At 43.8% G+C, this 25,491-nt stretch overlaps 1 protein-coding gene across 6 annotated transcripts in view; it reads left to right on the forward strand.

The window, feature by feature from the left end:
• The window catches only part of MBP (myelin basic protein), a 459,476-nt gene that overhangs the window by 244,204 nt on the left and 189,781 nt on the right, over window positions 1–25,491 (forward strand). For all 6 annotated transcript variants that reach the window (XM_029590845.1, XM_029590844.1, XM_029590841.1 and 3 more), the window contains exon 3: window positions 20,388–20,484. In XM_029590845.1, coding sequence (XP_029446705.1) covers window positions 20,388–20,484 — 97 coding nt within the window. The remainder of the gene's footprint in view (window positions 1–20,387; window positions 20,485–25,491) is intronic.

Consider the following 25,491-nt stretch of genomic DNA (forward strand, 5'->3'; position numbering starts at 1 on the left):
TCAATGCATTGCTGATACTCATGCACATATGTTGGGGGTAGGCATGGGCAATATATGAGCAGATTAAAATACTGGCCATATATGCATGTATATGGGGCCGCATAGAGTTGGCTGAAAGCTGTCCTCAAAGTATACTAATTAGTAGAGATGTGTTTAGTTTTTACATGTCGGCTCGGGCTTTGGCTCGGGCGACCTGTGGGTCATTTTTTTTTTTCGGTGATTTTACTCTAAAAAAAAAAAAAACACCCCAATCCTTAAAATTTAGTCTATTACAACCCCTCTATCCTCCGGACCCCTCCAAAATTTGCCTAAAATCCGTGGTGGTTCAGCGGGGGTCCCGGGAGCGATCTCCTGCTCTCAGGCCGTCGGCTGCCAGTAAACAAAATGGCGCCGATGGCCCTTTGCCCTTACCATGTGACAGGGGCTACCGGTGCCATTGGTCGGCCCCTGTCACATGGTAAGGGCAAAGGGCCACTGGCGCCATTTTGTTTACTGGCAGCCGACGGCCTGAGAGCAGGAGATCGCTCCCGAGACCCCCGCTGGACCACCATAGATTTTAGGCAAATTTTGGAGAGGTCCAGAGTGTGGGGGAGTTGTAATAGACTACATTTGAAGGGTTGGGGTGGGTTTGGTTTTTTTTTTTTTTTTTTTTTTAAATAAAGGTGCTCCTCCCCACACGCGCTAACCCGAACAATGAAGTTTCCCCAGAGTTCGGGGAAAATCCGTCTCAGGATTTGGGTCTTCCTATCCATGCCGAATTGGACAATTTCTTTGAAATTGTCCAATTCGGCAAAAATGAATGCACATCTCTACTAATTAGTGGCAAGCTCGGATAACCGTCTTATAAGTTTAGATAAGCAGTAGCTGTTTGCTGCCTACTCTCACAAAGGAGAGTGTATCTTGCCAGTACGGTCAGCAGAAAATAGGATGCACTCCCTATCTTCATCAGTGAACTCATCTGCTTTCTTCCTGTGCATTACAAAAGACTGCAACTCACATGAACTTGTGGAGCTGTAATATATAAATAAAAATGTAACGCGTTGAATTTAATTGCTCTAAAAAGGAACACTGTGAACTTGGATAAAAGTGCATAATACAAAGAATGACGCCACACCTTGCACTGAAGTCAAATTGCAGTCTCTCATAATTGCTGTATATTTGTAACATTGTTAGCCATATGGAAATATTCAAAGCTGCTTTATTATTTGCAGTACAAAGGGCCTCATTTTCCAAGCACTTTACCGCATGCGATAAATTCGCAAATCGCGTTAACAGCTGTTAACGCGAATACAAATTAGTCATTTGGTATTCAGGGGGCGGAGTTGGGGCGGAGCATATGTAAAGCAGGAACCTGTGTATCGTGTGTGGCGAAACGGCCGCAGTGTTAGCGCGGCTGCTATCGCGGCTAATAACTACAACTCCAACCTCGCGTTATGGACTGCGTTACGGGCCTGAAAAGGATTACCGCCATCCACGATAGTCAGAGAGAGAGAGAGAGAGAGAGAGAGAGAGAGAGAGAGAGAGAGAGAGAGAGAGAGAGAGAGAGAGAGAGAGAGAGAGAGAGAGAGAGAGAGAGAGAGACTTACTATAGTGCCTATGCCCTACATAGGTATTTTAACCCCTATGGGAGGGCCACCTACTAACTCGGGGTGGGGATTAGGTATGAGCGTCGGGGGTTGGGGGCCACTTTCGCATTCCACATGAGACCTACGGACAGAACAGTGGTCTCTAGTGCAGATTTGCTGGCCGTCGGAGTGAGGACGCTCACTCCAAGAAGTGGTTTGGGCAACGTTCTCTCTACCTAGCTTGATGGACACTCTACCTGGGCAACAACATGCTAGGTGGAGAGAATGTTGGCCAAATCTCCGCTTGGAGTGAGCGTCCTCACTCCGACGGCCAGCAAATCTGCACTAGAGACCACTGTTCTGTCCGTAGGTCTCATGTGGAATGCGAAAGTGGCCCCCAACCCCCGACGCTCATACCTAATCCCCACCCCGAGTTAGTAGGTGGCCCTCCCATAGGGGTTAAAATACCTATGTAGGGCATAGGCACTATAGTAAGGCTCTCTCTCTCATCTCTCTCTCTCTCTCTCTCTCTCTCTCTCTCTCTCGCTCTCTCTCCTCTCTCTCTCTCCTCTTCTTCTCTCTCCTCTTCCTCTCTCTCTCTCTGCCTGAAAACCGGCTGTCTGGAACTATCGTGCACTGCGATAAGGGGAAACCGGCCAATATCGTCTGCACTGCGGATTAAATTCTGCCCCCCCCCCCCCCCCCTGAAACATGCGTGCGGCTGCTACTGTTTTCGTGAATGGCGAAAACATCGCCGCACGCGATTTTTCCCCACTGCACGAAAGAAGCCTCATTTGCATTGGTAACGCCCCCTAATGCGTTACCAATGCGATATTGGAAAATAAGGCCCAAAGTGACAAGTAATGTAATCTCATTTGTGTGAAGTGTTGTAAATAAATGGAAAAAACTTTCCTTTCAGATATGTTGGCATTCTGGTTCAAGAACTGTTCCCCCAAGAATCCTAAAGATTAAAATCATTCTACTTTTTTTTTATAATGAGAATAATTAGCACTAAAATCTGAGGCATGAGGACCTTTTCATAAGCTATAATTATAGCTTTTTGTTACTGTTACAAATGTTTCCCCCCTTCACTATTATTATTTTTTTTAATCATTTTATAGATTGCAAATAAAACTATCTGAATCTGCCTCCCTTCACACCCTCCATCCAAGAACTTAGGATGCCACACATTTCCTGTGAACTGTTTCGCGTAGTCGGGGTGTTGAAAATGCATTCACCCATAACAAGTGCATTTTCTCAACTGATGGAGCCAGGACGGCTGATAGAAGCTTCTTCGGCCCTGATCATGGTCTTGGCCCAGCAGGCTTCAGTAAGGGTCTTCAACCCCAAAACGGAGCCTGGGCATGGAAAGAGGTAGCAGAAGCATCTTCAGGATGGGGGGGAGGGGACGAGTGAGGAGGCAGGGCAAGCAGGCGTGAGAGGACTGTGAAGAGACACAGAGGAGGAGGAGAGTGAGAGGGCTGCAGGGTGGAGGGAGAAGCGGCTATGGAGGGACTGGAGGAGGACTATTCCTGGATGATGTGGGAAAAGAATGAACATGGAGTGGAGGAGGGAAGTGAAGTTTAAGGAGGGATGTGTGTATGTGCAAGGCAGAGTTCACTCAGCATGTACTCCTATCTCCTGCCCCCCCCCCCCCAATAAAATATTGCTGCGGGGGGGGGGGGAGTAGGAATACATGGTGAGTACATTTTATCCCTGGTGGGTAAGTCCTGGAGAATTTTAGAATTCCTCTCCCTGTTCAGTGGTTCCCATTTTTCACCCAGGCTGTTATTTTTGTAATTAAAGATTAAGGCGTTTTATTCCCCCATAGAACTTAGTAAATGATATTTAGGTGAGAAATATTTTCTAAAACCATAGTAGAACCAGTTTGTTATCTGAAAAGCGATGTAATGCCTCTCAATAGAAGCCCCAAAAAGGGTCAAGTGAAAAAATGATTGACGTGACAGGGCAGTGTTGGCCTTTCCTACTTTGTCAGAATCCTTTGTTCAGTTTCACACATTCTATTGTACTTTTCCAGCAGTTTAAAATAGCTTGGAAGTTGCCGTTTCTTTCTCACAGACCTGCCCCCAGAACCTGCTAAACCACACTTCCATCAAGCTTAAACCAAACCATTTTACTTTGAGAGCTGATTGCCTGTCCTTCTCAGATATGCCTCCTTAAGCCTGTAGGGACCTAACCTCATCTGCTTGCAAAATCTCCCAGGCAGCTTCAGTCCAGCCTTAATTTAGAATATGCAGCACCAGTATATTCCCCTTTCTTCCAGCCTGTCTGCAAGAGGATTGTAGCTCTGTTGATAGGATTGCACACCCCATCCCAATGCACCTATAATCTTCTTCAGTAGTTATTCAGTAATTTTGTTTAGAGGAGAAAAGACGGGATGTTCTCTAACAAATGTATATCTCATTTAATGTATTGGGGCAGGCACTGCCCCAAACCGTCTGCTATTCCCTGTCCCCTTATATCAGGTTGGCCCTGGACCTCCTATCTTTCTTTCAGAAAACTATTCAAATTGTGGCTGTTTAAAGCAGCTTTTGGTGTTAACCATTAATCATTGGCATCTTCCATACCTGACACTTAAATCTGGGCTCAGATCCTAATTGACTATGGTCATCTGATCGTTCTGATCTGCACCTGATGATTTTGATTGAATAGTCACTCTGCTTACTCTTCTGTTCTAGCTCCTTGAACTGAAACATGAGTTATCCTCTAGTCTCTGCCATCTGCACTTATGCCTATGTAACACTCTGAGTTCTTCAAATAGTGTAAGCTAAATTTGAGCTCTTTGGTGGAAAAGTGTGTCATAATTAAAAGATGATATATATAGATAGATAGAGATAGATATAGAGATAGATATAATTAAATACACATCAAAAATAACGATTTGCAATATGTTCATTAAAACCTCAATTTGTATATTTTTTTTTCTATTGCTTTCACTTTGACATGTCTTACAATAAATAACGCAGTTGTGGTGGGATGGGCTGGTGCTGGGAGGCTTGCATGGCAGCCGTTGGTGTCGCTTGCTGGCCCGGATCTGAGAAGGAAAGGTCCTGGTTCTCACTACCTCAGTAAAGGTTTTGCATGTTTGTATTATCCTTTAAGTCTTTTTATTTCAAAGTGTTATGCAACTTAAGGATAATGCATGTAAAATGAACTTCTTGCAGTAAAGTTCAAGTTGCTAAAAAAACCCAAAAAAACCTCCAATTCTCTTTATTTAAAAACATTTTTTGATACCGGCTCCCTGCACCAACAGTTGGAACGCCCAAAGCAGTGCACAGAAGGTTAAAAATAAAATCACACAACTTTAAAAATACACACAAAACAAAAAACTAAAATATGCCTGTGCAATTATGTTGTTCTTGTACTCAATGTCAAAGTCAAATGCTAATGTCCCAGAGGTTTAAGGTAGTATATAAATGTGAATTCACAACATCATATTAAATACTTATTGATGAAAGACCTCATACAAGGCATACATTGATCAATGCTACTTAGCACCAAAGTATACCAACAGTATAATCATGGGTCTGTGATATAACAATCAACTTTTTTTTTCAATTTTTATGCTCAAGTGAGTGTGTGGCCCATTTTAGACCCGTGTTTCATTCTGCATAATAGCACTTAACTTAATGGAGTCGAGTAACGCCAAGAAACATGGTCGTGAGGTCATATCCAAAGCCAAGCCCATTTGGCTTTGGATATCCAAAGCCAAGGCATTTGGGCTTGGCTTTGGATATGACCTCACGACCATGTTTCTTGGCGTTACTCGACTCCATTAAGTTAAGTGCTATTATGCAGAATGAAACACGGGTCTAAAATGGGCCACACACTCACTTGAGCATAAAAATTGAAAAAAAAAGTTGATTGTTATATCACAGACCCATGATTATACTGTTGGTATACTTTGGTGCTAAGTAGCATTGATCAATGTATGCCTTGTATGAGGTCTTTCATCAATAAGTATTTAATATGATGTTGTGAATTCACATTTATATACTACCTTAAACCTCTGGGACATTAGCGTTTGAGTTTGACATTTAGTTGAGCCGCTATCCCCGCCCTATATAGAGTGCTATAAGAGTTTAGTATTCTATTCTAGTTCTTGTACTCAAGGCATTTGTTAACTAAAAGAATCTTCAACCAATGTAGCTTGAAGCCCAAAATGTTTGGGGTTTTTTATGACAGGAAATGAAATGTCCCATCTGTTTCTGGTAGTAAACTCTTTAAGGGGAATTTTAAATGCCCTTCGCACGCCAAAAATGGGAGATATGTGTACAAGTTGGGCCAGCGTGCGCTGAGCGGATATTAAATGCCACCCATGGATGCGCGAATCTCCTGCTGCGCGCCAAGTGAAAAATTTCTAAAAAGAGGCAGGGTGTGGGCATGCCGGGGCCTGTCTAAGAAATGTGCCTGTAAATAGTTGTGCGTCCTTATGCACACCGGGATCCCCTGCCGAGTATATTTACTTCTGCTGTGGATGACGTGTAAGTAGTAAAAATTGTAGGCTAGTCAGCGGGATTTTAAGGGCTGGGGCTAAGAGGGGGCAGGAAGACTATCAACTAGGGGGCTTTGGAAGTCCTATCCCTGAACTGGGAAGTCAGTCTAGCAATGGCATCCCTTGTAAAATTCCCCCACTTACGTAATAGAAGCGGCATTTGCATTAGTGTTTGGGTACTTGCCAGGTTCTTATGGCCTGGATTGGCCACTGTTGGAAACAGGATGCTGGGCTTGATGGACCCTTGGTCTGACCCAGTATGGCATGTTAATTAGAAGTGTCAGTGGGCACGGGTCGACAAACGTGTGCACACGTGCGCCCACACACCTGTTTAAAAGTTACCATCCTTGCTAATAGTAACGGGCAATCTCTATACGTAACTTGGTGGCAAATTGCATTGCTTCGCTAGCAGCAAGATATTTTCTTGATTGGATTCTGTATTTAATATCTTCAGTTGCCTCAGCATGTTATTTGAGAAGACTTGACAAAAGTAAGCTTTTCAATAGTACTTTAAGACTGCCTGGTGATTGATATAAATGTCTGTCCAAAATGTCTTTTAGACAGCTCATTTTAAAGCGGGACATCGGTAAGCTATGCTGCATTATGATCTCTAAACTATGAAAAGTGCCGTGTCTGCCACTGACCTCATGTTCTTTTGCAAAATTACAAAAATGGTTGCCAGTCCTTAATTTATTTTAGGCCAGGTTATACTTGGATGCCTGCCATCTACAAAAAATCAGTTTCTTTAAGTTTCAGTTTCAAGCAACTTACCAAAGTTCTCCTAAAGTCCAGTATAAGGAACAGGAAAAATGCTGGCAACTAGAGTTAATGTAAAACTCTGTATTTCTTCTCAAAAAAATGCCTGTAGAATTTTCAATGTATTCTTTAGTACTGAGTTTTAGTATAGCAAACTGATATTTTATTAGATTCAATCAATTCATGCACAGTGCCAACAGAAAGACTACACCCCCCTGATCATTTTTCACATTTTGTGGTGTTTCTGCATCAGACTTGCATGCATTTAAATGACATTTTTCCACTCGTCAACACACCATATTCCATGCTTTTCAAGACAAAAAATGTTTTATTGAGGAGTAAAGCATATGGGGTAGATTTTTATAAATTTGCGCGAGCACATACTTTTGTTCGCGCACCAGGCGTGAACAAAAGTACGCTGGATTTTATAAGATACGCGCGTAGCCGCGCGTCTTATAAAATCCAGGGTCGGCGCGCGCAAGGGGGTGCACATTTGTGCAACTTGCGCGCGCCGAGCCCGGCCTGTTCCCTCCCTTGGAGGGAACTTTCTTTCCACCACCCCCCCCCCGCACCTTCCCTCCCTTCCCCTACCTAAGTCACCCCCCCCTACCTTTGGCAGATTTACGCCTACTGAAAGCAGGCGTAAATCTGTGCGTGCCAGCGGGCTGCTGGTGCCATCACCCGACCCGGGGACTGGTCCGGAGGCCTCGACCACACCCCCGGGCCGGCGCCACGCCCCCAGTCCTGCCCCTGACCTCGAACACACCCCCAGACACGCTCCCTCCCCACCCCTTTTACGAAGCCCCGAAGCAAAATAGGCGCGCCAGCGCGCGAGTGCCCTGCGTGCGTAAATCCGGCCGGATTTACGCGCACAGGGCTTTTAAAATCCGGCCCTGTATGTATAAACTAAACTGAGATCCATCCACTCCCAAGTCAATACTTGGTAGGAGCACCTTTGGCAGCAGTTACAGCTGTGAGTGTGTTGTGTTTGGTTTCTATCAACTTTGCTCTAAGACTGAGAAATTTGGGTGTGCATTCTTCTTTACAAAACTGTTCAAGCTCCTTGGGAAGCATTGACGGAGAGCAGTTGTCAAGCCATGTCACAGATTTTTGGTTGGCTTGAAGTCTGGCTCTGACGTGATACTTACCTTTTTGTTCCTTAGCCCCACTCCACTGTAGCTTTGGCTGTGGGCTTTGAGTCATTCTCATGCTAAAAGGGGAACTAATGCCCCAAGCTTTCTTACAGAGGGCAGCAGGTTTCTTCAAGGGCTTTTCTGTCCTTGTCCTTTCTTTCCTGCTAAGTGCTCCAGTCCCTGCCAGTGAGAAACCTCCCTATAACCCGATGCTACCAACACCATGCTTCCCAGTGGGGCTCTATGCTAGGTTTGACCTCATTATGGACTCAGGATATTCCATCCTGGACTATGGGTATCTTTTATCATTCTTATTAATTAATCTCCTTAGCTGGGTCAGACTGAGAGAAGCTATTCTTCATATTACTTGGCTTACTCCTGTTACAGAATGCCATTATCTTGCTTTCCATCAGAGTTTTCCGTGGTTTGAGATTTCAAGAATGGCTGACTTTAAAACATTTGATTTGCAGACTTACAGAAGAATTTAGCATCTTCCATTATTGCACTGTCAGATACAATTAAGGCTAACTCTTTTGGAGTCAGGCTGAATCACTGGGTCTGGATAGTGTTTATTCAAAGGGAAGCATCCAGATCCTGCCACATTCAGAATTTAAATGGTACTTCACTGGATCCAGGTATATAGCAGATCATAAAGAAACACACAGCTGAATACAGGTACAAAGCATTTCTGCAATGCTAAAAATCATTTTGTGAAAAAATGGATATGACTGCAAACATCTTACCACCCTACTGCATAACTTCCAGAATATAGCTGCTCCATTTTCTGGTTAGAATTTTTACTCTCACATTTTCTGTTCACTTAAAGATAGTGAAGTCCAACTTTTTTTTTTTTTTTTTTTTTTAATTATCCTTGAAATTAAATGTTGATCATTACATTGTCTTATGTCATGAGCAGGGAGAAAAATGGAATTGAGCAATCTAGGCTAATCCAGGTATGATTTATTGGCAAACACCTGCACCCTACAGAATGAAGGCATAATTCAAGGGTTGATAGAGTCGTCTTTTGGCAATATATGAATTATCAACATCTCCCTTTTACTGTGAAATTAGACTAAACATTGAACCATAGGTAGGACCACAGGTGAAACCTGCAGTTGTTGGGAAATACACCAGATATTGTCATACGAAACGTGGATTACTTTACCATATTAGTTACTTTTTATGAATTGTAGCAGAATTTGGATGTTTGATTTATACCGGCACATAGCAGGTTCCATTCTTTCCCTGTATTTAGCTGGTCTATTTCAAATTACTCAAGAATTTGCCTTTTACTGAGAATTTCAGGTTAATAGAAAGTGCAAAGTATGACACTTTCCAATCAGAAAAGGACCATCTCCTAAGTGACTGTGGTGATAGGCTCTCTAATTGGTAGGAAAACAATAACAAAATATTTAAAAAAAAAACAACCCCAGATAAAACTAGAGCAGCTACCTTGATTTAACATTCTGTCCATCTGATGCGAGTGAATACTCCCTTCCACTCTAAATGGAAAGAAGAGTGCATGAGGAAGCCCAGAAGGTTTCCCAGAGTATAAAAAGAGATATTATATTAGGGGCTGTAGTATGTCTCTGTGTGCCAAATAAACAAAGCAGCCACAGCAAATTAGGGTGGTTGTGATGAGCCTAAGCAAAATAGAAAACAGTTGTCAGCATTAGGATAACCTGACACTGCACACGCACCTCAAAGTAAAATAGAAGCAGCTGTTAAAGAGAGAAAAAAAAAACACCTTTATTGAGCCCATATTAACCAAATGTAGGAGACACCACACACCTTCCCAAATGCCATGTCACACAGAAATGTGTAGACAAAGATAAGGTTCGGCACATATGTATCTACGGAGCTGTGCCTGACCCCCGAGGTTGTGTGAGTGTGAATGCATGCATGAGGCACTGAGGAGGAACTGAATCTGCCTGGAGTGCCAATCCCCAGAGTCTACAGCAGAGAAGTTTATTAGAAAGAAAAGATGATCTTAGGGAAAAAGATATTTATACATTACCATTACACATGTTATGAATTTTTCCTGTTCCAGCTTTTTTATGATTCCCCCCCCCCCCCCCCCCCCCCCCAGGAATCAGCATGATTCAGAGTTATCTGCCAAATCCAGCTTTTACCCAAACTTGGCAATAAAGCATACTGTTGTGAAGCTGGCATCCAAAATGTACCCATTCAGCAAGGCTCCATTATATGAAATTCAGTTGCTGGCAAAACTATTACAATAATCCTTTTATTGTCGACTGAGAAATGAAAAATAGTCACCTTCTTTATATTGGTTGGCAAGAGAATTCTGTTGACGCTCTCAGTTATGTTGGGTTTTGCCTTCCTGTGGTTTTTCTAACAGGAGGAAGTCAGGAAATACAAATTTATAGTTGCCAGTATAATTCCTGTTTCATGAGAAAAGTAAGCAGTAGTGCTTGTGTATTTAGACCTCATGTAGCCTAAAGGAGAAGTACCATTTTTACTCCTTCTACATACTGTAACCTTAGTACTAGCTGCAAACAAGGTTTTTTTTTTTGTTTTGTTTTGTTTTGTTTTCAGTGAGGAGGATTCTTTGTTACTTTACTAAACCTCTCCATCCATATGCTTTGCGACCATCTTGTTGCCTCTCTTGTGATGTCAAGTATCCCAAGATGCTTGAGAGCTGCAGTGTTCATTAGTAGTCTCCCCTTCCCCCTTCCCCCTATGCCCTTGCCACCTGCTGCTGCTTCTTGGTAAAACTCCTTCTGACCTCCAACTGCCTCGGATTCTTGAGGCTTCCTGATCCACAGCTATTGGTGCTCCTCACCAAAGACCACTGGCGGCTCACGTTGGCACCACAACCTTAGGCCCCCCACTATCATTATTCCTCAGACTCCTCCAGTCACTAATTCTTGAGCTGTGCTACTTCCCGTTTCTTCTGCTCTCTCCACCTGTTTCACGTACACCTCCAGTCACCACTGCTGCTCCTCAGATCCTCCTTCATTTTCTTGCCACTACCATTCCAGAAAAGAGACCTGCTTCTCGCGGCCTTCCTTAGCTGATGCTACCAAATCTTTCCCCTGAGCTGGTGTCCTGCTGGAATTCCTGAATCCTCACTTTTTCTTAAATCTGAATACATCTTTATATCGACCTATATATTTATCGTTCAGTATTCTTTTCAAGTAAAGCAGGGGTGTTACCATGTGAGCAAAGAACCCTTTTCTTTGAAGTTAATGGCATCAATTTTATCCATAACCTGAGAGGATGAATCCTTGTTTTTTGTTTTTGTTTCAGGATAAATAAATGTATGCAGCATGCTATAAAGTTTGCTTGTCTATTGCTGTAGTGTAATTTTATCTACCTTTTCTTCCTGCTAGAGACAGTCATCATGTATAGGATTTATCTCTCAACAGCTGATGGAGACAGAGGATGCACATTTTTTATGTCCTTACTCTGGGCTATAAGGGAGATGTGGTTCTGGCCTAATCCCAGTAGTCTCAGTCTCTGACAACTGCAAACATGTGCGGCTGTAGCTCCCAGCCTGGTCAAGCCCTTGTTGCTTCTGGGACAGCAGCCTCTTGGGGCTCAATTTCCCAGTGGGAGCACTCTCCCAGTGTTGGATCTGGTCAAATCCCCTGAGAGCCCTTAGGGAAAAAACAAAAAAAAGAGAATCCCTATTGGGGGTTGTCAGAGTTGCAAGACCACTCTGTCTTCTCACAGGACAAGCAGGACGGTAGTCCTTACATGTGGGTGACATCACAGGATGGAGCCCAATCACAGAACACTTTTGTCAAAGTTTCTAGAACTTTGGCACTTACTGGGCATGACTAGCACAGCACCAACCCTGCATCCAGCAGTGGTCCCCCTTTAGTCTCTTTTTTTCCGCGCAGCAGTAGCCATGTGGGTTAAGGAGCTCTCTAGAGATTCCTGACAGGAATTTTCCTCACGGAACTTCTTTAAAAATTTACAAAATATTCTACCCCATAGGGGTCCCCCTATCGATATCTGTACTTTGTGGTTGAAAGGTAAGGCTTACCCTTGTTTGCGGTCGATTCCCATCGAGTTTTTCCTTCGGGGCTTACTGGCCATTGACCGCACCGTGGCTAAATTTTTGTCGAAGCCATGGCGTCGGGTTTTCATCGGTGCCCCGATTGTCCTCTAACAATGTCCATCACACACCCGCACGAGTTTGTGTATTGTGCCTGGGGTCCAGCCATGATACCCTAACTTGCACCAAATGTGCCCATATGATGCAGAAGGGCCGTAAAGCCCGCTTAGAAAAGATGGAGTTTCTTTATCATTCAAAACTCCCAACTCCATCAACCACTTCGACTTCATCTGAGCCGGTGCCATCGACCTCTCGCCAGCAGCGGGACACTGGTGCTGCCCGACCGGCATAGACTACTCCGAAGGTGTCGACTTCGTCCGCATCGCCTCAGGAAAAGGACCGAGGAGAACATCGTGAAAAGAGTCGACACCGGCATCAGAAGGCTCAGTCCGCTGATCCAGGCAAGCCCTCTGCATCGGCATTGACAGAGCCACCAACAAAGAAATCCCGTCCAGAGAAGGCCCCCATCCTCCTCTGTGACCGGGTCACCGAGGCATTCCCCACCTTCATTGGTGTAGGGAGCTGTGACTCCACTTTTACCGGTGGAACCTCCGGCTATGCCAGTGCTGCCTCCTACTCCGGAGCCGAGGTTACATGCCCCAGGCTTCCATGAGGACTTGGATCGGATGATCCAAGAGGCCATCGAGAAAGTACTGCAAGGATTCCAGCTTCCATCAACGCCAGTACCGGTGCCCGAGCCGGTCACCGATCCGATTCCCATGGCGCTCGCACCACTATTGGGTAGACTGGATGCGTTGATCGGTGCCCTCCCACCGCTGGAACCAAAGACACCGGTATGCCCTCTTCCTTCGATGCTGATTCTTTTGTCATTGGATGGTGAAGAAACACTGATACCCATACTGCCGTCTGGAATTATGCCACTGTCTCATCCATCGATGTCGCTGGTTCCATCGGTGCCATCATTGATGCCATCAGTGCCTCTTCCGATGCCATCGATGCCCAGGCCTGGCTCTTTGGGAATAATGCCATTTCTTCCCTCTGAAGATCCTCAGGGAGCTGGTGATCCACCTTATGATCCTTGGACTGATGATTCTTCCCAGGATACAGATGATCTCCCTTCAGAGCCTTCTCCTCCTGAAGAGATAAGGTGTTCTCCTTCAGAGGATCTGTCCTTTATTAACTTTATTAAAGAAATGTCTGAGACAATTCCATTTCAGCTTCAGACAGAAGAATTCAAGGCACAAGATGCTGGAAGTACTCCAGTTTCTTGATGCCCCTAAGGAAATCATGTCTATTCCTATTCATGAAATCCTAATTGATCTTCTAAAGAGGAATTGGGAGCACCCAGGTTCAGTTCCACCTGTCAACCATAAGACAGATGCCACCTATCTTGTACAGTCAGCTCCTGGTTTTCATAAATCTCAACTGGATCATCACTCTGTGGTGGTGGAATCAGCCCAGAAAAAGGCATGACTTTCCAAACCTCATTCCTCCATACCTCCAGGGAAAGAACAAAAATCCCTAGATGCTTTTGGCAGATGGGTCTTTTATGGCTCAATGCTTCTCACATTGCATCTTACCAGTTATACATGACCCAGTATAACAGAAACCTTTTCAAGAAGATCTAGGATTTCGCTGAATCTTTACCTGACCAGTTCCAGGATGACCTTACTGTTCTGGCTCAAAAAGGCCTGGATGCGGGCAAACATGAGGTCCACACTGCATACAACATATTTGACATTGTCTCTAGAGTGTCTGCAGCGGGAATTAGTGCAAGAAGGTGGGCCTGGTTGAAATCCTCTGACCTAAGACCAGAGGTGCAGGACAGGTTGGCTGACCTGCCCTGTGCTGGTGATAATCTCTTCGGAGACAAGATCCAGGAGACTGTGGCGCAGCTAAATGACCACCATGAAATGCTGCGTCAACTTTCTTCAGTGCCTACTGACTTCTCGTCCACCTCCAAGAGGATATTCAGGCGAGATTCTAAGAGGCCGGCCTACAAACCAAGAAAGTATTATCCTCTGGCCTCCCGAGGTCGCCCTTCCAAGCCTTATCAAAAAGGTCAGTCTAGACAATCCTGGTCTCAGAAGGCCCAACCAGCCCCTCAACCAGGTCCAGCGTCAGGGTTTTGACTCCTTCCTGGAGACCATATGCCAACCTCCTCTTCCATCTGTACCAGTTGGCGGCCAATTGTGCCACTTCACCAACATTTGGCACACAGTCACCACCAATCAGTGGGTGCTTGCGGTAGTCACTCAGGGATTTCCACCTCAACGTCCTGACTGTACCGGCGGACTCCCCACCTCGGCTGACGTGGAGATCGTCCAACCACTCTCCCCTTCTAGAACAGGAGGTCTTAACCCTACTCCAGTCCCGGGCAATAGAACCAGTACCCCTCTCCCAACAGGGGCAAGGGTTTTATTCCCGGTATTTTCTCATACCAAAAAAGTCAGGTGGCGGTTGTCCAATCCTGGACCTTCGTACCCTAAACAAGTATCTACAAAGGGAGATGTTCAGGATGTGACCTTGGGTTCTCTACTTCCTCTTCTACAAAGAGGGGATTGGCTGTGCACTCTGGATCTCCAAGACGCATACACACACATCAATTATTCCATCTTATCGCAAATTCCTGCGATTCCTGGTCGGCCCTCGCCACTTCCAGTACCGTGTTCTACCACTTGGCCTAGCGTCCGCTCCATGAGTCTTTACAAAGTGCCTCGTAGTGGTCACAGCCTTCCTCAGGAGTCAGGGTGTCCATGTCTACCCTTATCTCAATGACTGGTTGATAAGGGCTCCGACTCAACAAGCTGCATTGGCATCCTTGCGTCTCACTCTCCATACCCTGATCTCCCTAGGGTTTCTAATTAACTATCCCAAATCCAAGATAGTTCCATCCCAAACCCTATCCTTTATAGGGGCCGACCTAAACACTATACAGGCGAAAGCCTTCCTCCCTCAGGATTGTGCTTTCACCCTGGCCTCCCTGGTGCATCATTTACAGACTCGAGTATCCTCAACTGCTCATCACTTCCTCATACTGCTGGGTCACATGGCGTCCGCGGTGCATGTCACTCCGATGGCCCGCCTAGCTATGAGAGTAATGCAGTGGAGCTTAAAATCCCAGTGGATTCAAGCTTGTCAGCCAATGTCCAGCATTGTTCACGTTACCACACAGCTCTGTCTATCACTCGCCTGGTGGATACAACACTCAAATCTACTTCAAGGCCTTCCATTTCAGGCTCCAGAACCTCAAATTACCTTGACGACAGATGCCTCCAACCTAGGGTGGGGTGCTCATGTCGGCAATCTACAGTTCAAGGGAACCTGGCCTCCAGAGGAAGCCAAACACCAGATAAATTTCCTGGAGCTTCGGGCAATCAGTTATGCCCTCAAGGTTTTCCAGGATTGCCTTTCGAACAAGGCCATCCTGATTCAAACCGACAATCAGGTGCCGATGTGGTACAACAACAAGCAAGGGGGAACGGGCTCCTACCTCCTGTGTCAGCAAGCTGCATAGATATGGGTGTGCGCCCTTTCCAACTCGATGTACCTTACAGCCACCTACTTGCCGGGCATGGACAATGTGTTGGCAGACAAGTTGAGTCGCACATTTCATCCGCACGAGTGGTCTTTCAACCCCACGGTAGCAGACACATTATTCCAGCATTGGGGGTTACCCTCACATAGACCTCTTTGCATCAGTCCACATCCGCAAAGTAGAAAACTTCTGCTCTCTAATTCGCAACTACCACTCGCAACCAAGGGAAGCTTTCGCTCTCTCGTGGGCCAGCGGTATCCTCTATGCATACCCTCCACTTCCACTCATATCGAAGACTCTCGTGAAGTTGTGGTGGGACAAGGGCGTGATGATTCTAATAGCCCCTCACTGGCCATGCCAGGTGTGATTCCCGATCCTCCAGGACCTCTCAGTGCACCGGCACATTTCCTCTGGGAAACGATCAGTTTCTCATAACTCAGAACAACTGGTGCCTTCGCCACCCCAACCTCCAGGCCCTACCCTGATGGCCTGGATGTTGAAAGGTTAATACTCCAACCTCTTAACCATTCAGAGTCAGTGTCCTGAGTCCTGGTAGCTTCAGGAAAGCCTTCCACAAGAAGGCCTTATCGTTCCAAATAGAAGAGGTTTACGGTCTGGTGCACTTCCATGTCCATAGACCCCTTCACCTGTTCCACAGTGAGGTTTCTGGACTATCTTTGGCACCTGTCAGTCAGGCCTGAAAACTTCCTCATCAGGGTGCATGTCAGTACAATAGCCATGTTTCATAAGGGCGTGGGAGATGTCGCTATTTCAACACAACCCTTAGTAACACGCTTCATGAGAGACTCCACTTAAAACCTCCACTGCGCCCTCCGGCCCCTGCTTGGGACCTTAACGTAGTTTTGGGGCAGCTCATGAAACCTCCGTTTGAGCCTCTCTACTCTTGTGATCTCAGTTATCTCACCTGGAAAGTTGTTTTTCTTCTCGCTATTACCTCCGCTCGCAGAGTTAGTGAGTTGCAGGCTTTAGTTACCTACCCGCCTTACACTAAAATTCTGCATGACAGGGTAGTGCTCCGCACTCACCCTATGTTTTTACCGAAGGTAGTATCGGAATTTCATATTAATCAATCCATGCTACCTACCTTTTTTCCCAGGCCCCATTCTAACCCAGGAGAACAGGCTCTGCATTCCTTGGACTGCAAACATGCCCTAGCCTTCTATCTAGACCACACATCGACCCACAGGAAATCCACTCAATTGTTTGTTTCTTTCAACCCTCTCCTCCTGGTTAGCAGACTGTATTTAGTTTTGCTACCAGCAAGCAGGCACTCCGCTGCAAGACCATGTGAAAGCACACTCTTATCAGGGCCATGGCAACATCAGTAGCGCACCTCCGTTCGGTGCAGCTTGCTGATATTTGTAAGGCTGCTACCTGGAGTTCTCTCCATACCTTCGCAGCCCATTATTGCTTAGATAAGGCTGGCAGACAAGATTTCATCCTTGGCCAGTTTGTTCTACGCAACTTGTTTTCAGTTTAACTACCCAACATCTTTCCACCAACCCGTCCAGGGTTTTAGGATGCCCTCCTTACCAAATTCCACCCCTGTTGTTGTGCCTGTTGCACATCTTTTGGGAGCATTTGGTGTATTACTCGGGCATCCTCAGCTCGCTACTCACCCATATGTGAGGACTACCATCCTGCTTGTCCTGTGAGAAAGCAGAGTTGCTTACCTGTAACAGGTGTTCTCACAGGACAGCAGGATGTTAGTCCTCAAGAAACCCGCCCGCCACCCCACGGAGTTGGGTTCGATTACATTTTCTTGTTTTATTTTTTGCCCGTACTTTTTACTATAAGACGAGACTGAAGGGGGGGGACCCCTGCTGGATGCAGGGATGGTGCTGTGCTGGGCATGCCCAGCAGGTGCCAGTCAAAGTTCTAGAAACTTTGACAAAAGTGTTCCATGATTGGGCTCCATCCTGTGATGTCACCCATATGTGAGGACTAACATCCTGCTGTCCTGTGAGAACATCTGTTACAGGTAAGCAACACTGTTTTATGTCCTCTCTCCTCCTTCCCCATGTCCTTCCCTTCATGTTTGCTCAGCATGCTGAGGAGAGATTGATGACTTACGAGGAGAGATTGAAGAACCTAAATATGTATACCCTGGAGGAGAAGAGGAGCAGGGGTGATATGAAACAGACTTTCAGATACTTGAAAGGTTTTAATGATCCATGGTCAACAAAAAACCTTTTCCGTTGGAAAAAAATCAGCAGGACTAGGGGTCATGATTTGAAAATCCAGGGAGGAAGACTTAGAACGAATGTCAGGAAGCATTTCTTCACAAAGAGGGTGGTGGATGCCTGGAACACCCTTCTGGAGGAAGTGATAAAGACTAAAACTGTGAAGGAATTCAAAAGAACATGGGATAAACACTGTGGATCCATAAAGGCTAGAGGATGGGAATGAAGAGAAGAGCTATGGGGGTGGCTTGCTGGAATTTTTTTTTATTTATTTATTTTATTTATTTAATTTTATATACCGGCAACCGTTTGCACATCGTGCCGGTTTACAGATAACTTAAAACAAGGATATATATAGGCAAAGCCTTTACAAGGAACATTGTGTAACCTAGAACATAGTAACAGATCAATAACTAAATAAATAGGGGAGGGAGGGGAGGGGAGGGGGGGAGAGGAGGGGAGGGGAGATCAATAACTAAATAACAAATAATAAATAAATAATAAATAATAAATAAATAATAATAAATAAATAAATAATAAATAAATAAATAAATAATAAATAAATAAACAGATCAATAACTAAATAAATAGGGGAGGGGAGAGGAGGGGAGAGGGGGGGAGAGGAGGGGAGGGGGGGAGGGGAGGGAGAGGGAGGGGAGGGGAGGGAATGTGATGACTACTACTTGGTGATTACTACCCTTACTCAATAAGCCTTCACATGGTTAATGCAACTCCAACATTGCGCTCTGCTTCAACGGCAAGGGGAAATGTGGAAAAGAGGATTTGCATTCAGACAACAACCAACAAGGACTGAACTACATAGTCTGGGTAAACAAATAAACGTGGGGGTAGCTTGCTTAATGCGGCGGTTACTACCCTAAACCAAAGAGCCTGATACTTCACTTTGAATGCATATACAGCGTTGCTCTCTTCTTCAACAGCAGGAGGAAATGTGGAAAAGAGGATTTACTTTCAGACAACATCCAACAAGGCATTGATCTGTGCAGTCTGGGTAAAAAAGCATCGAGGTAACTTGCTTGATGCGGTGGGTTTACTACCCTTAACCATTAAGCCTTATGATTTACCTTTGATGCAACTCCAACATTACTCTCTGCATCAACGGCAGGGAGTGGCAGAAAATTCAAATCAAACAGTTACCAACAAGGGCCCTGAACTTGTTGGTCAGTGAAACAGATAAGTATGGGAAAATAAATTTGGGAGCTTGCTGGGCAGACTGGATGGGCCATTTGGTCTTTTTCTGCCATCATTTCTATATTTCTATGTAATCCAAAAAAAGAGAGCAATATAACCACTTAGGAAAAAAGTGGCTTGCAGGCCCATTTAATGGTGATTACTGCTCTCAGGCTATGGGAAAGGGACAAGTTGGCACTTTAGCAATTGAATCTAAGATCCAAGACCACGCCTCCCTTTATAGATCAGAGTGAGATCATAAAGGAGGTGTGTCCTCTGGCTCAGCTGTGGAGGGGGAATATCCCATACGTGATGACTGGTCTAGCAGGACTCAAGGAAAGAATTTAATCTTCCTCACTAATCTCTTTGTCAAGGAAAATGATTCCAGCCTGGAAATTCTGGCAGCATATATATACTGTTATGTTCCCTTTTGCCAAAGGCAAAAAGATCTCCATAGTCACACATTTGGGATATGTGATTGCACTTTATAGCAAATGGATAGATTCTTCCTCTAAATTTGTCAATGTTTTCATCAAGAATACACTTGAAGTAAAAATAGAATGAGTTGGAAACCAGTTTGAAGATAACAGGTCTTAGCTAGAGAGGGGAAGTAGCCTCAGAGTGAATTTTGAGGAACTTGTAAAATATTTCTATACAGTGTATATATATATATATATACCGGTGTGTATATATATATATATATATATATATATATATATATATATATTCTGTGTGTATTAAAAGTAAAGTTTTATTCTCTGATCATGAAGCAGCAACTAGTGTGTATGTTCTGAAGATGTAGGAAGATGTAAACTATGCCAAAAAAAAAAGACAGATGCCTTACTTGTGGCTTTTCCACTCATTGGGATATGTGACCTGTGAATGTACAGAATTTCTAGTATGTGCAGTAGCATGTATTCTGTGCAGAAATTGACTGATCGCTTATTTTCACAATAAATATGAGTGAAATTTATCACATTCCAATAAGTATATAATTAACACACAGAAGGTGGGCCAAAAATATTTACCGTAAGTACTGTACGAACCAAAGGCAACAAATTATCTATCGGTTGGCATCGTGCAGAATTTCACTGCTGATGAATTTTATCATTATAGTGTCATCATGTGCCAACATAAAATTGTAAAATATTCTCTGAGTTGTAAAGTCCCAGTACTTGCATAAAAGACTATTTTATGTTGGCATATAACACCACAATGACTTTGGCTAGTCTGGTATCTAAATATTGTTGGCTCACTTTGTGTAGCTGATGCTTATTTTGACAGTTATTTGACTGTCTTGAGCTGCAGTATCACTATACCATATACTGCAAGCAAAAGTGCCCAGATTGCAGATGTGCAGCTCATCTCCTTTGCCAGGTCTTACTGATAGTTAACAAAGTGCATTAAGGTGTAACTTACTGAGTGCTTCTGTATTCCAGAGTACTAAACCTAACACAGGGGAAGAAGAGGAGAAAGCAAGTCCAGAAGCAAAAGCCGAGCGTGCCCAGGAACCTGTAGAGGATAATGAAGTGTTTGGTATGTACTGCAGAGGCTGGGAAACAAGCTCGGACATGTAATATTGGAACACAGTGCAACAGCTTTAATTTAAAAGACACAACTTCAACTCCTCTGGACTCTCTTCTGGAGAGCCCCCCGCATCCCCCTTATCCTGTTACACAGTTAAAAAGAGCTAGGTATTCAAATAACTCAAGGCCAACATCAAACCAGGCAAATTTCAAATTGACTGAATTTTTTTTAAAACTTTGTTCGCCAGATTCACCAAAAACATTTCAGCCTGTATTCTCCTATTAAAGTAGAACTTCAGAAACTGAGATTTTGTCTACAATCTTCTTTCTGAACTATGGATTGCAAATTTTGGAACCTTCCATTGGAGTGGGTCAATGTGATGCACTGTTGATAAACCACTGTCTCTAATCACTCGCAGGGGTCCCTGCCCCCTCACCCCACCCCAGACACTATCAAAACCAAAGCAGCTTGAGATAGATGTAATAAGGTGTGCTAGGCTGAGCACACATGCTTAGTCCCGCTTTTGTGCTCATAGCTTTGCGCACAGTTTAATAAGGATTTTTGTGCACACAAGTGTGTGCGGAAATGGGAGTAAATATTTATGCACGAATTAGTGCTTCTCCATGTTAATAAAGGTGTTAGCTATTACTTCCCAGTGCATGGAAGTACATTAAAACCCTGAAGGCTTAACTCATGTTTTCTTCATGTTGGAAATGTAACTCCTATATCATACAGAATAAAGTTAATTCAAATTTCTGGGGCTAGTATTAGTCATGGTGATGTGCCAGTGATGTGCCCAGACCCACAGTCCTAGATTTGAGACTCCGCATTCCAAAGTGGACCACCCCTCCCGGGAACCAGGTCCGGGATCATGCAATCCCAGCACCATAGACTTAACACTAGCTCCAGAAATATGAGCTAACTTTATTTCACCTATGACCCAGAAGTTACATTTACCAGCATAAGAAATTGGGCTAAGCATTGGGGGTACCCAAACCCTGGATCCTAAGCTAGAGATCCTCTGCCCCAGGACCCCCTGAGCTACAGGGACTCTACCCTGAGACTCCTGTCAGAGAGACAGACTTTTATGTGTTAATGTCTATGGTTATGTACAGTCTTTCAGAAGGCACATACAGTAGCATTGTCACCATCAGAACTAGCTGATTGTACAACTGACCTACCACTGTCCCCTCATGATTCTTGGATTCACATAAGGCCTGGGGGAACCACTGGCAGCAGAACTGACCAAGCAAGAGCTGCATGACAGCAGCATGACAGAGGGATGGCTGGCCTTAGGCAATTAAATGGAAAAAATGAGGTAACAGCAAAAGATAGTGGTACATAGAGCAAGCAAAGCACTATCATCATCATAATTTATTTCATGTTTTTCCAACTAGCAGAGTGCATAGCATGTTACAGAAGATTTAGAATTGCATTCAGGTGCATGAGGTAGAGCACAGTAGCTACAAACATGTAAGATAAAAAAAACAAAACCCCAAAACATTGGGACTGCCTTCAAGTACTTAAGATGCAACATGCTATCTAACAGCTGCATTGGAAATCCAAACATTTAGGACATATAAGGCACCATAGAAAATATCATGGGATGAGAGGAAGGAGGTAGATCAGTTTTTAAAGATCATGAGTTGGTTGGCTACTAGAGGTCTAGGGTGATAGGAACAGTAGGTAGCAACATATGAAGATGAGATTAGTCCCAGGGATCTCGTATTCAAAGCATCTGGGAACAAACTTTCTCCATATTGGATAGCATACATATCAAGAAGTCAGGATGTGGGAAGCCCGTTTGTAAAGCATCTGAATTCTGTCACAAAAAATGCCTTTTGCAAAGAGCTTTACATAACGGTAGACAGTTATACATACAGCAGTTTTGTGCACATGGTGACAGTTGTGCTAATAAGTGCCTGTTTACGCCTGTCTAATGTACCTTTTCAGTTGTTTTCTGTGCCCGAATCATGTGTTTTGCACATAAAGGCATATGAATTTTCAAATGCCTGGGGTGTGTTCATGTACTATTGAGCATATGTAGCCTTCTGTGCGTGGAAAGTGGAGTGGGCATAATGGCATCCTGTCACTGTGGTACAGAGAAGCATGTACATCCAAAGAGGGCATTTCAAGGGCATTATGGGTGGGGTTTAGAAGCACTCACACATTAGCGGAGTACACACATGCATCTTCAGACATGTGCCCATACTTTTACACTTGCAAATCAATTTATGAAAACTAAATCTGATTTCTCTTTTGTCTGAAGTTTTTGGGTTGTGGGGTCTGGAGAAAGTGGCGAAGGGTGTGGGTAAACTGGTGAAGATCTGGGTCAATTGGTATAGATGTTAGCAAACTGAAAACTTGAAAGTACACCTACAGGTAAGTATTTTCATAAGCGAGGTACATGCATACATCAGTTAACTTTATAAAAGACCTGTCTTCACACACAAACTGTGTTATTACATGCATGTGTTACAATTATTTAATGCATACATTTATAAAATAGGTATATAAACTACGTGAATCTATGAATGTGTGTGTATTAAAACCTAAGCACATACTTTCGACGTGCGTGTCTGTTGAGTTATACGCACTATAGATAATTATCTTATAGAAAATGTTTTATTTGCATATGACATCATTTATGCACTTAAGTAATGTTTTATGCATACTGTACATATTTTTGTGCAAATATTTTGGGGTTAGCACCTCTTTAAAAAAAAACCTATTTCAGTAGCTTAGTACATTGGGAGTTAACTCAATTTTTGCCTCATGAGTTTTATTTCATCAGGGCCTATGTGTCTTAAGAATGATGACCTGCTTCCAGCAAGCAGACAAGTAAGGTATGATCAGAGGTGGAAAAAATTGTTGAAAGCTTTGGTGCCAGTCAAACTCTTTAGGAGCCACTACAAATAATTATTTTTCTTGCTCATCTTTTTGTTTCTTGTACTGTTTTTTTTCTTTTAAACCTAGATTATTTAGGTTTGTCTATTTTAGAACTACATCTTGCATTTTTGCTCTTATGTATTTTTCAGCCATTTTTTCATTTTTATTCTTTTTTTTTTATTATTATTTTCAGAATTGTTTTGTCTAACTTTCTATTTTGTTTTGCTTGTTTTTATTTATTTATTTATTTATTTTTAGAGGTAAGGGGTTGGTTTCCCGATCTTCTGCATCCTTTCTTCTTTAAGAACAGGGATCAATCCCTGTCCACAGGTGCAGCAGCTCTTCAGGATGCCAATTGTGCAACCTGCGCGCGCCAAGCCAAGCAGCCTGGCTCTGTTCCCTCTGAGGCCGCTCCAAAATCGGAGCGGACTCTGAGGGAACTTTCCTTCCGCCTCCCCCCCCCCCCCCCCCCCCGCCCTACCTATATCCCCATCCTAACCTTCATGGAAGAAGTTACGCCTGCCTCTGGGCAGGTGTAACTTGTGTGTGCCAGGTCTCCATCCCCCGGCACGGCGGTTGTGCTGGAGGCGTCGGTCCCGCCCCCAGAACGCCCCCTTTTGCAAGCCCCAGGACTTACATGTGTCCCGGGGCTTGGCGCACTGCCGAGCCTATGCAAGATAGGCTCGGCGTGCGCAGGGGGAGGCAGTAGTAGGTTTTCGGGGGTTGCGTGCGTATCTTATGCACGCAAGCCTTTGAAAATCTACCCCAGAGTGAAGAGTCTGTCAAGAAGCAGAGTGGCATGAACACCACAAGACATGAAATAAAGGACATGGCAATGACACTGTACTTCTGTGACTGAGAAACTAGTTACACTGTATTTCTGAGAGATTACAGCTACTTCTGCTGCTAGCAGCACAATTAGGAAAGAGTGACAGTAACTATAAGAACATACGTTGCATCCTTCCCTACATCTAAAACATTTTTCTGCTCCTTTTTTTAAACTCAACTTCGAAGCAGGTTACATCAAAATATCTGCTTTCTTTCTCAGAGATCCAGCAGAGGAATGATGGGTTGCAAAATGGTTTCCGACTGCTAAAAATGCTCTTAGTTTCGCTTTTCCTTAAAAAAAAAAAAAAAAAAAAAAAAGTGGGATGGTTACTTTAAACTGAGTGCACACTCGCCCACATATGTGCGTGTGTGGGCACAAGCTCACATGCATGGATGATTTGAAATGTCAGGGTAAGTGCACACATATAATATAAAATACTCCTAGCGCGTGTATGTGTGCTCCTAATCTATGACAAATATTGAACCAAAACAAACTGAGGGGTAGATTTTATAAATCTACGCGGGATTTTATAAGCCAGTGGTTCTCAACCTTTTTTCTGTCGGGACACACCTGACAGATGGTTCTCACATGCGTGACACACTGACCCATGATCGTCACGGGGCTAGATGTAAAAGTTCAGTTTGCATCCACGGGAACCCCCCTGACCCACAATAATGGATGTAAAGCAGAATTATGACATTCCCCATACAACTAACCCTACAAAAAAGATATTCTGGTTCTGGTGTCATCTCAGTAACAGCAACTCAAACTCCTTCTACTTCCAGGCTCAATAGCCCTACTTATGAAAAGACAGCAGTTTACCACCAATGCATGTCCTCTTGAGAAAACACAACAAATAAGACTGATAAAACTCTTACATGCTAGTAAAATATTTCATCTCGGTAACAGACACAGAACCGACCTAACATACTCCCAGGATCTGTAGTAATGCACATAAACTAATCCACACACATTTACACTTGTATTATGGAATACACTCAAATAGGAGCAACCCTATCTATGAAAAGGCAACACTACAAATATTAAATCAGGTCCTAAAAACCAATACACCTCTTATTAGGAAAACAGAACTAGCAAGCAGCTATAGATCCCCACAAAGAAATAATTGTAAAACTATACTAATAAGCAGAATAAATGTTTCTAAATAGCTATGAACAGAATAACATCCAACAATTAAAAACTATTAAAAAATTCTCCAAACACCAATAAAATATTTCAAAAAAAGCAGACACATCACATAATATTAAATAATTAAAATGGCAGTCAATCAAGAAAAA

Source organism: Rhinatrema bivittatum, chromosome 2, assembly GCF_901001135.1.
Source record: "Rhinatrema bivittatum chromosome 2, aRhiBiv1.1, whole genome shotgun sequence".
Lineage (NCBI taxonomy): Eukaryota > Metazoa > Chordata > Amphibia > Gymnophiona > Rhinatrematidae > Rhinatrema > Rhinatrema bivittatum.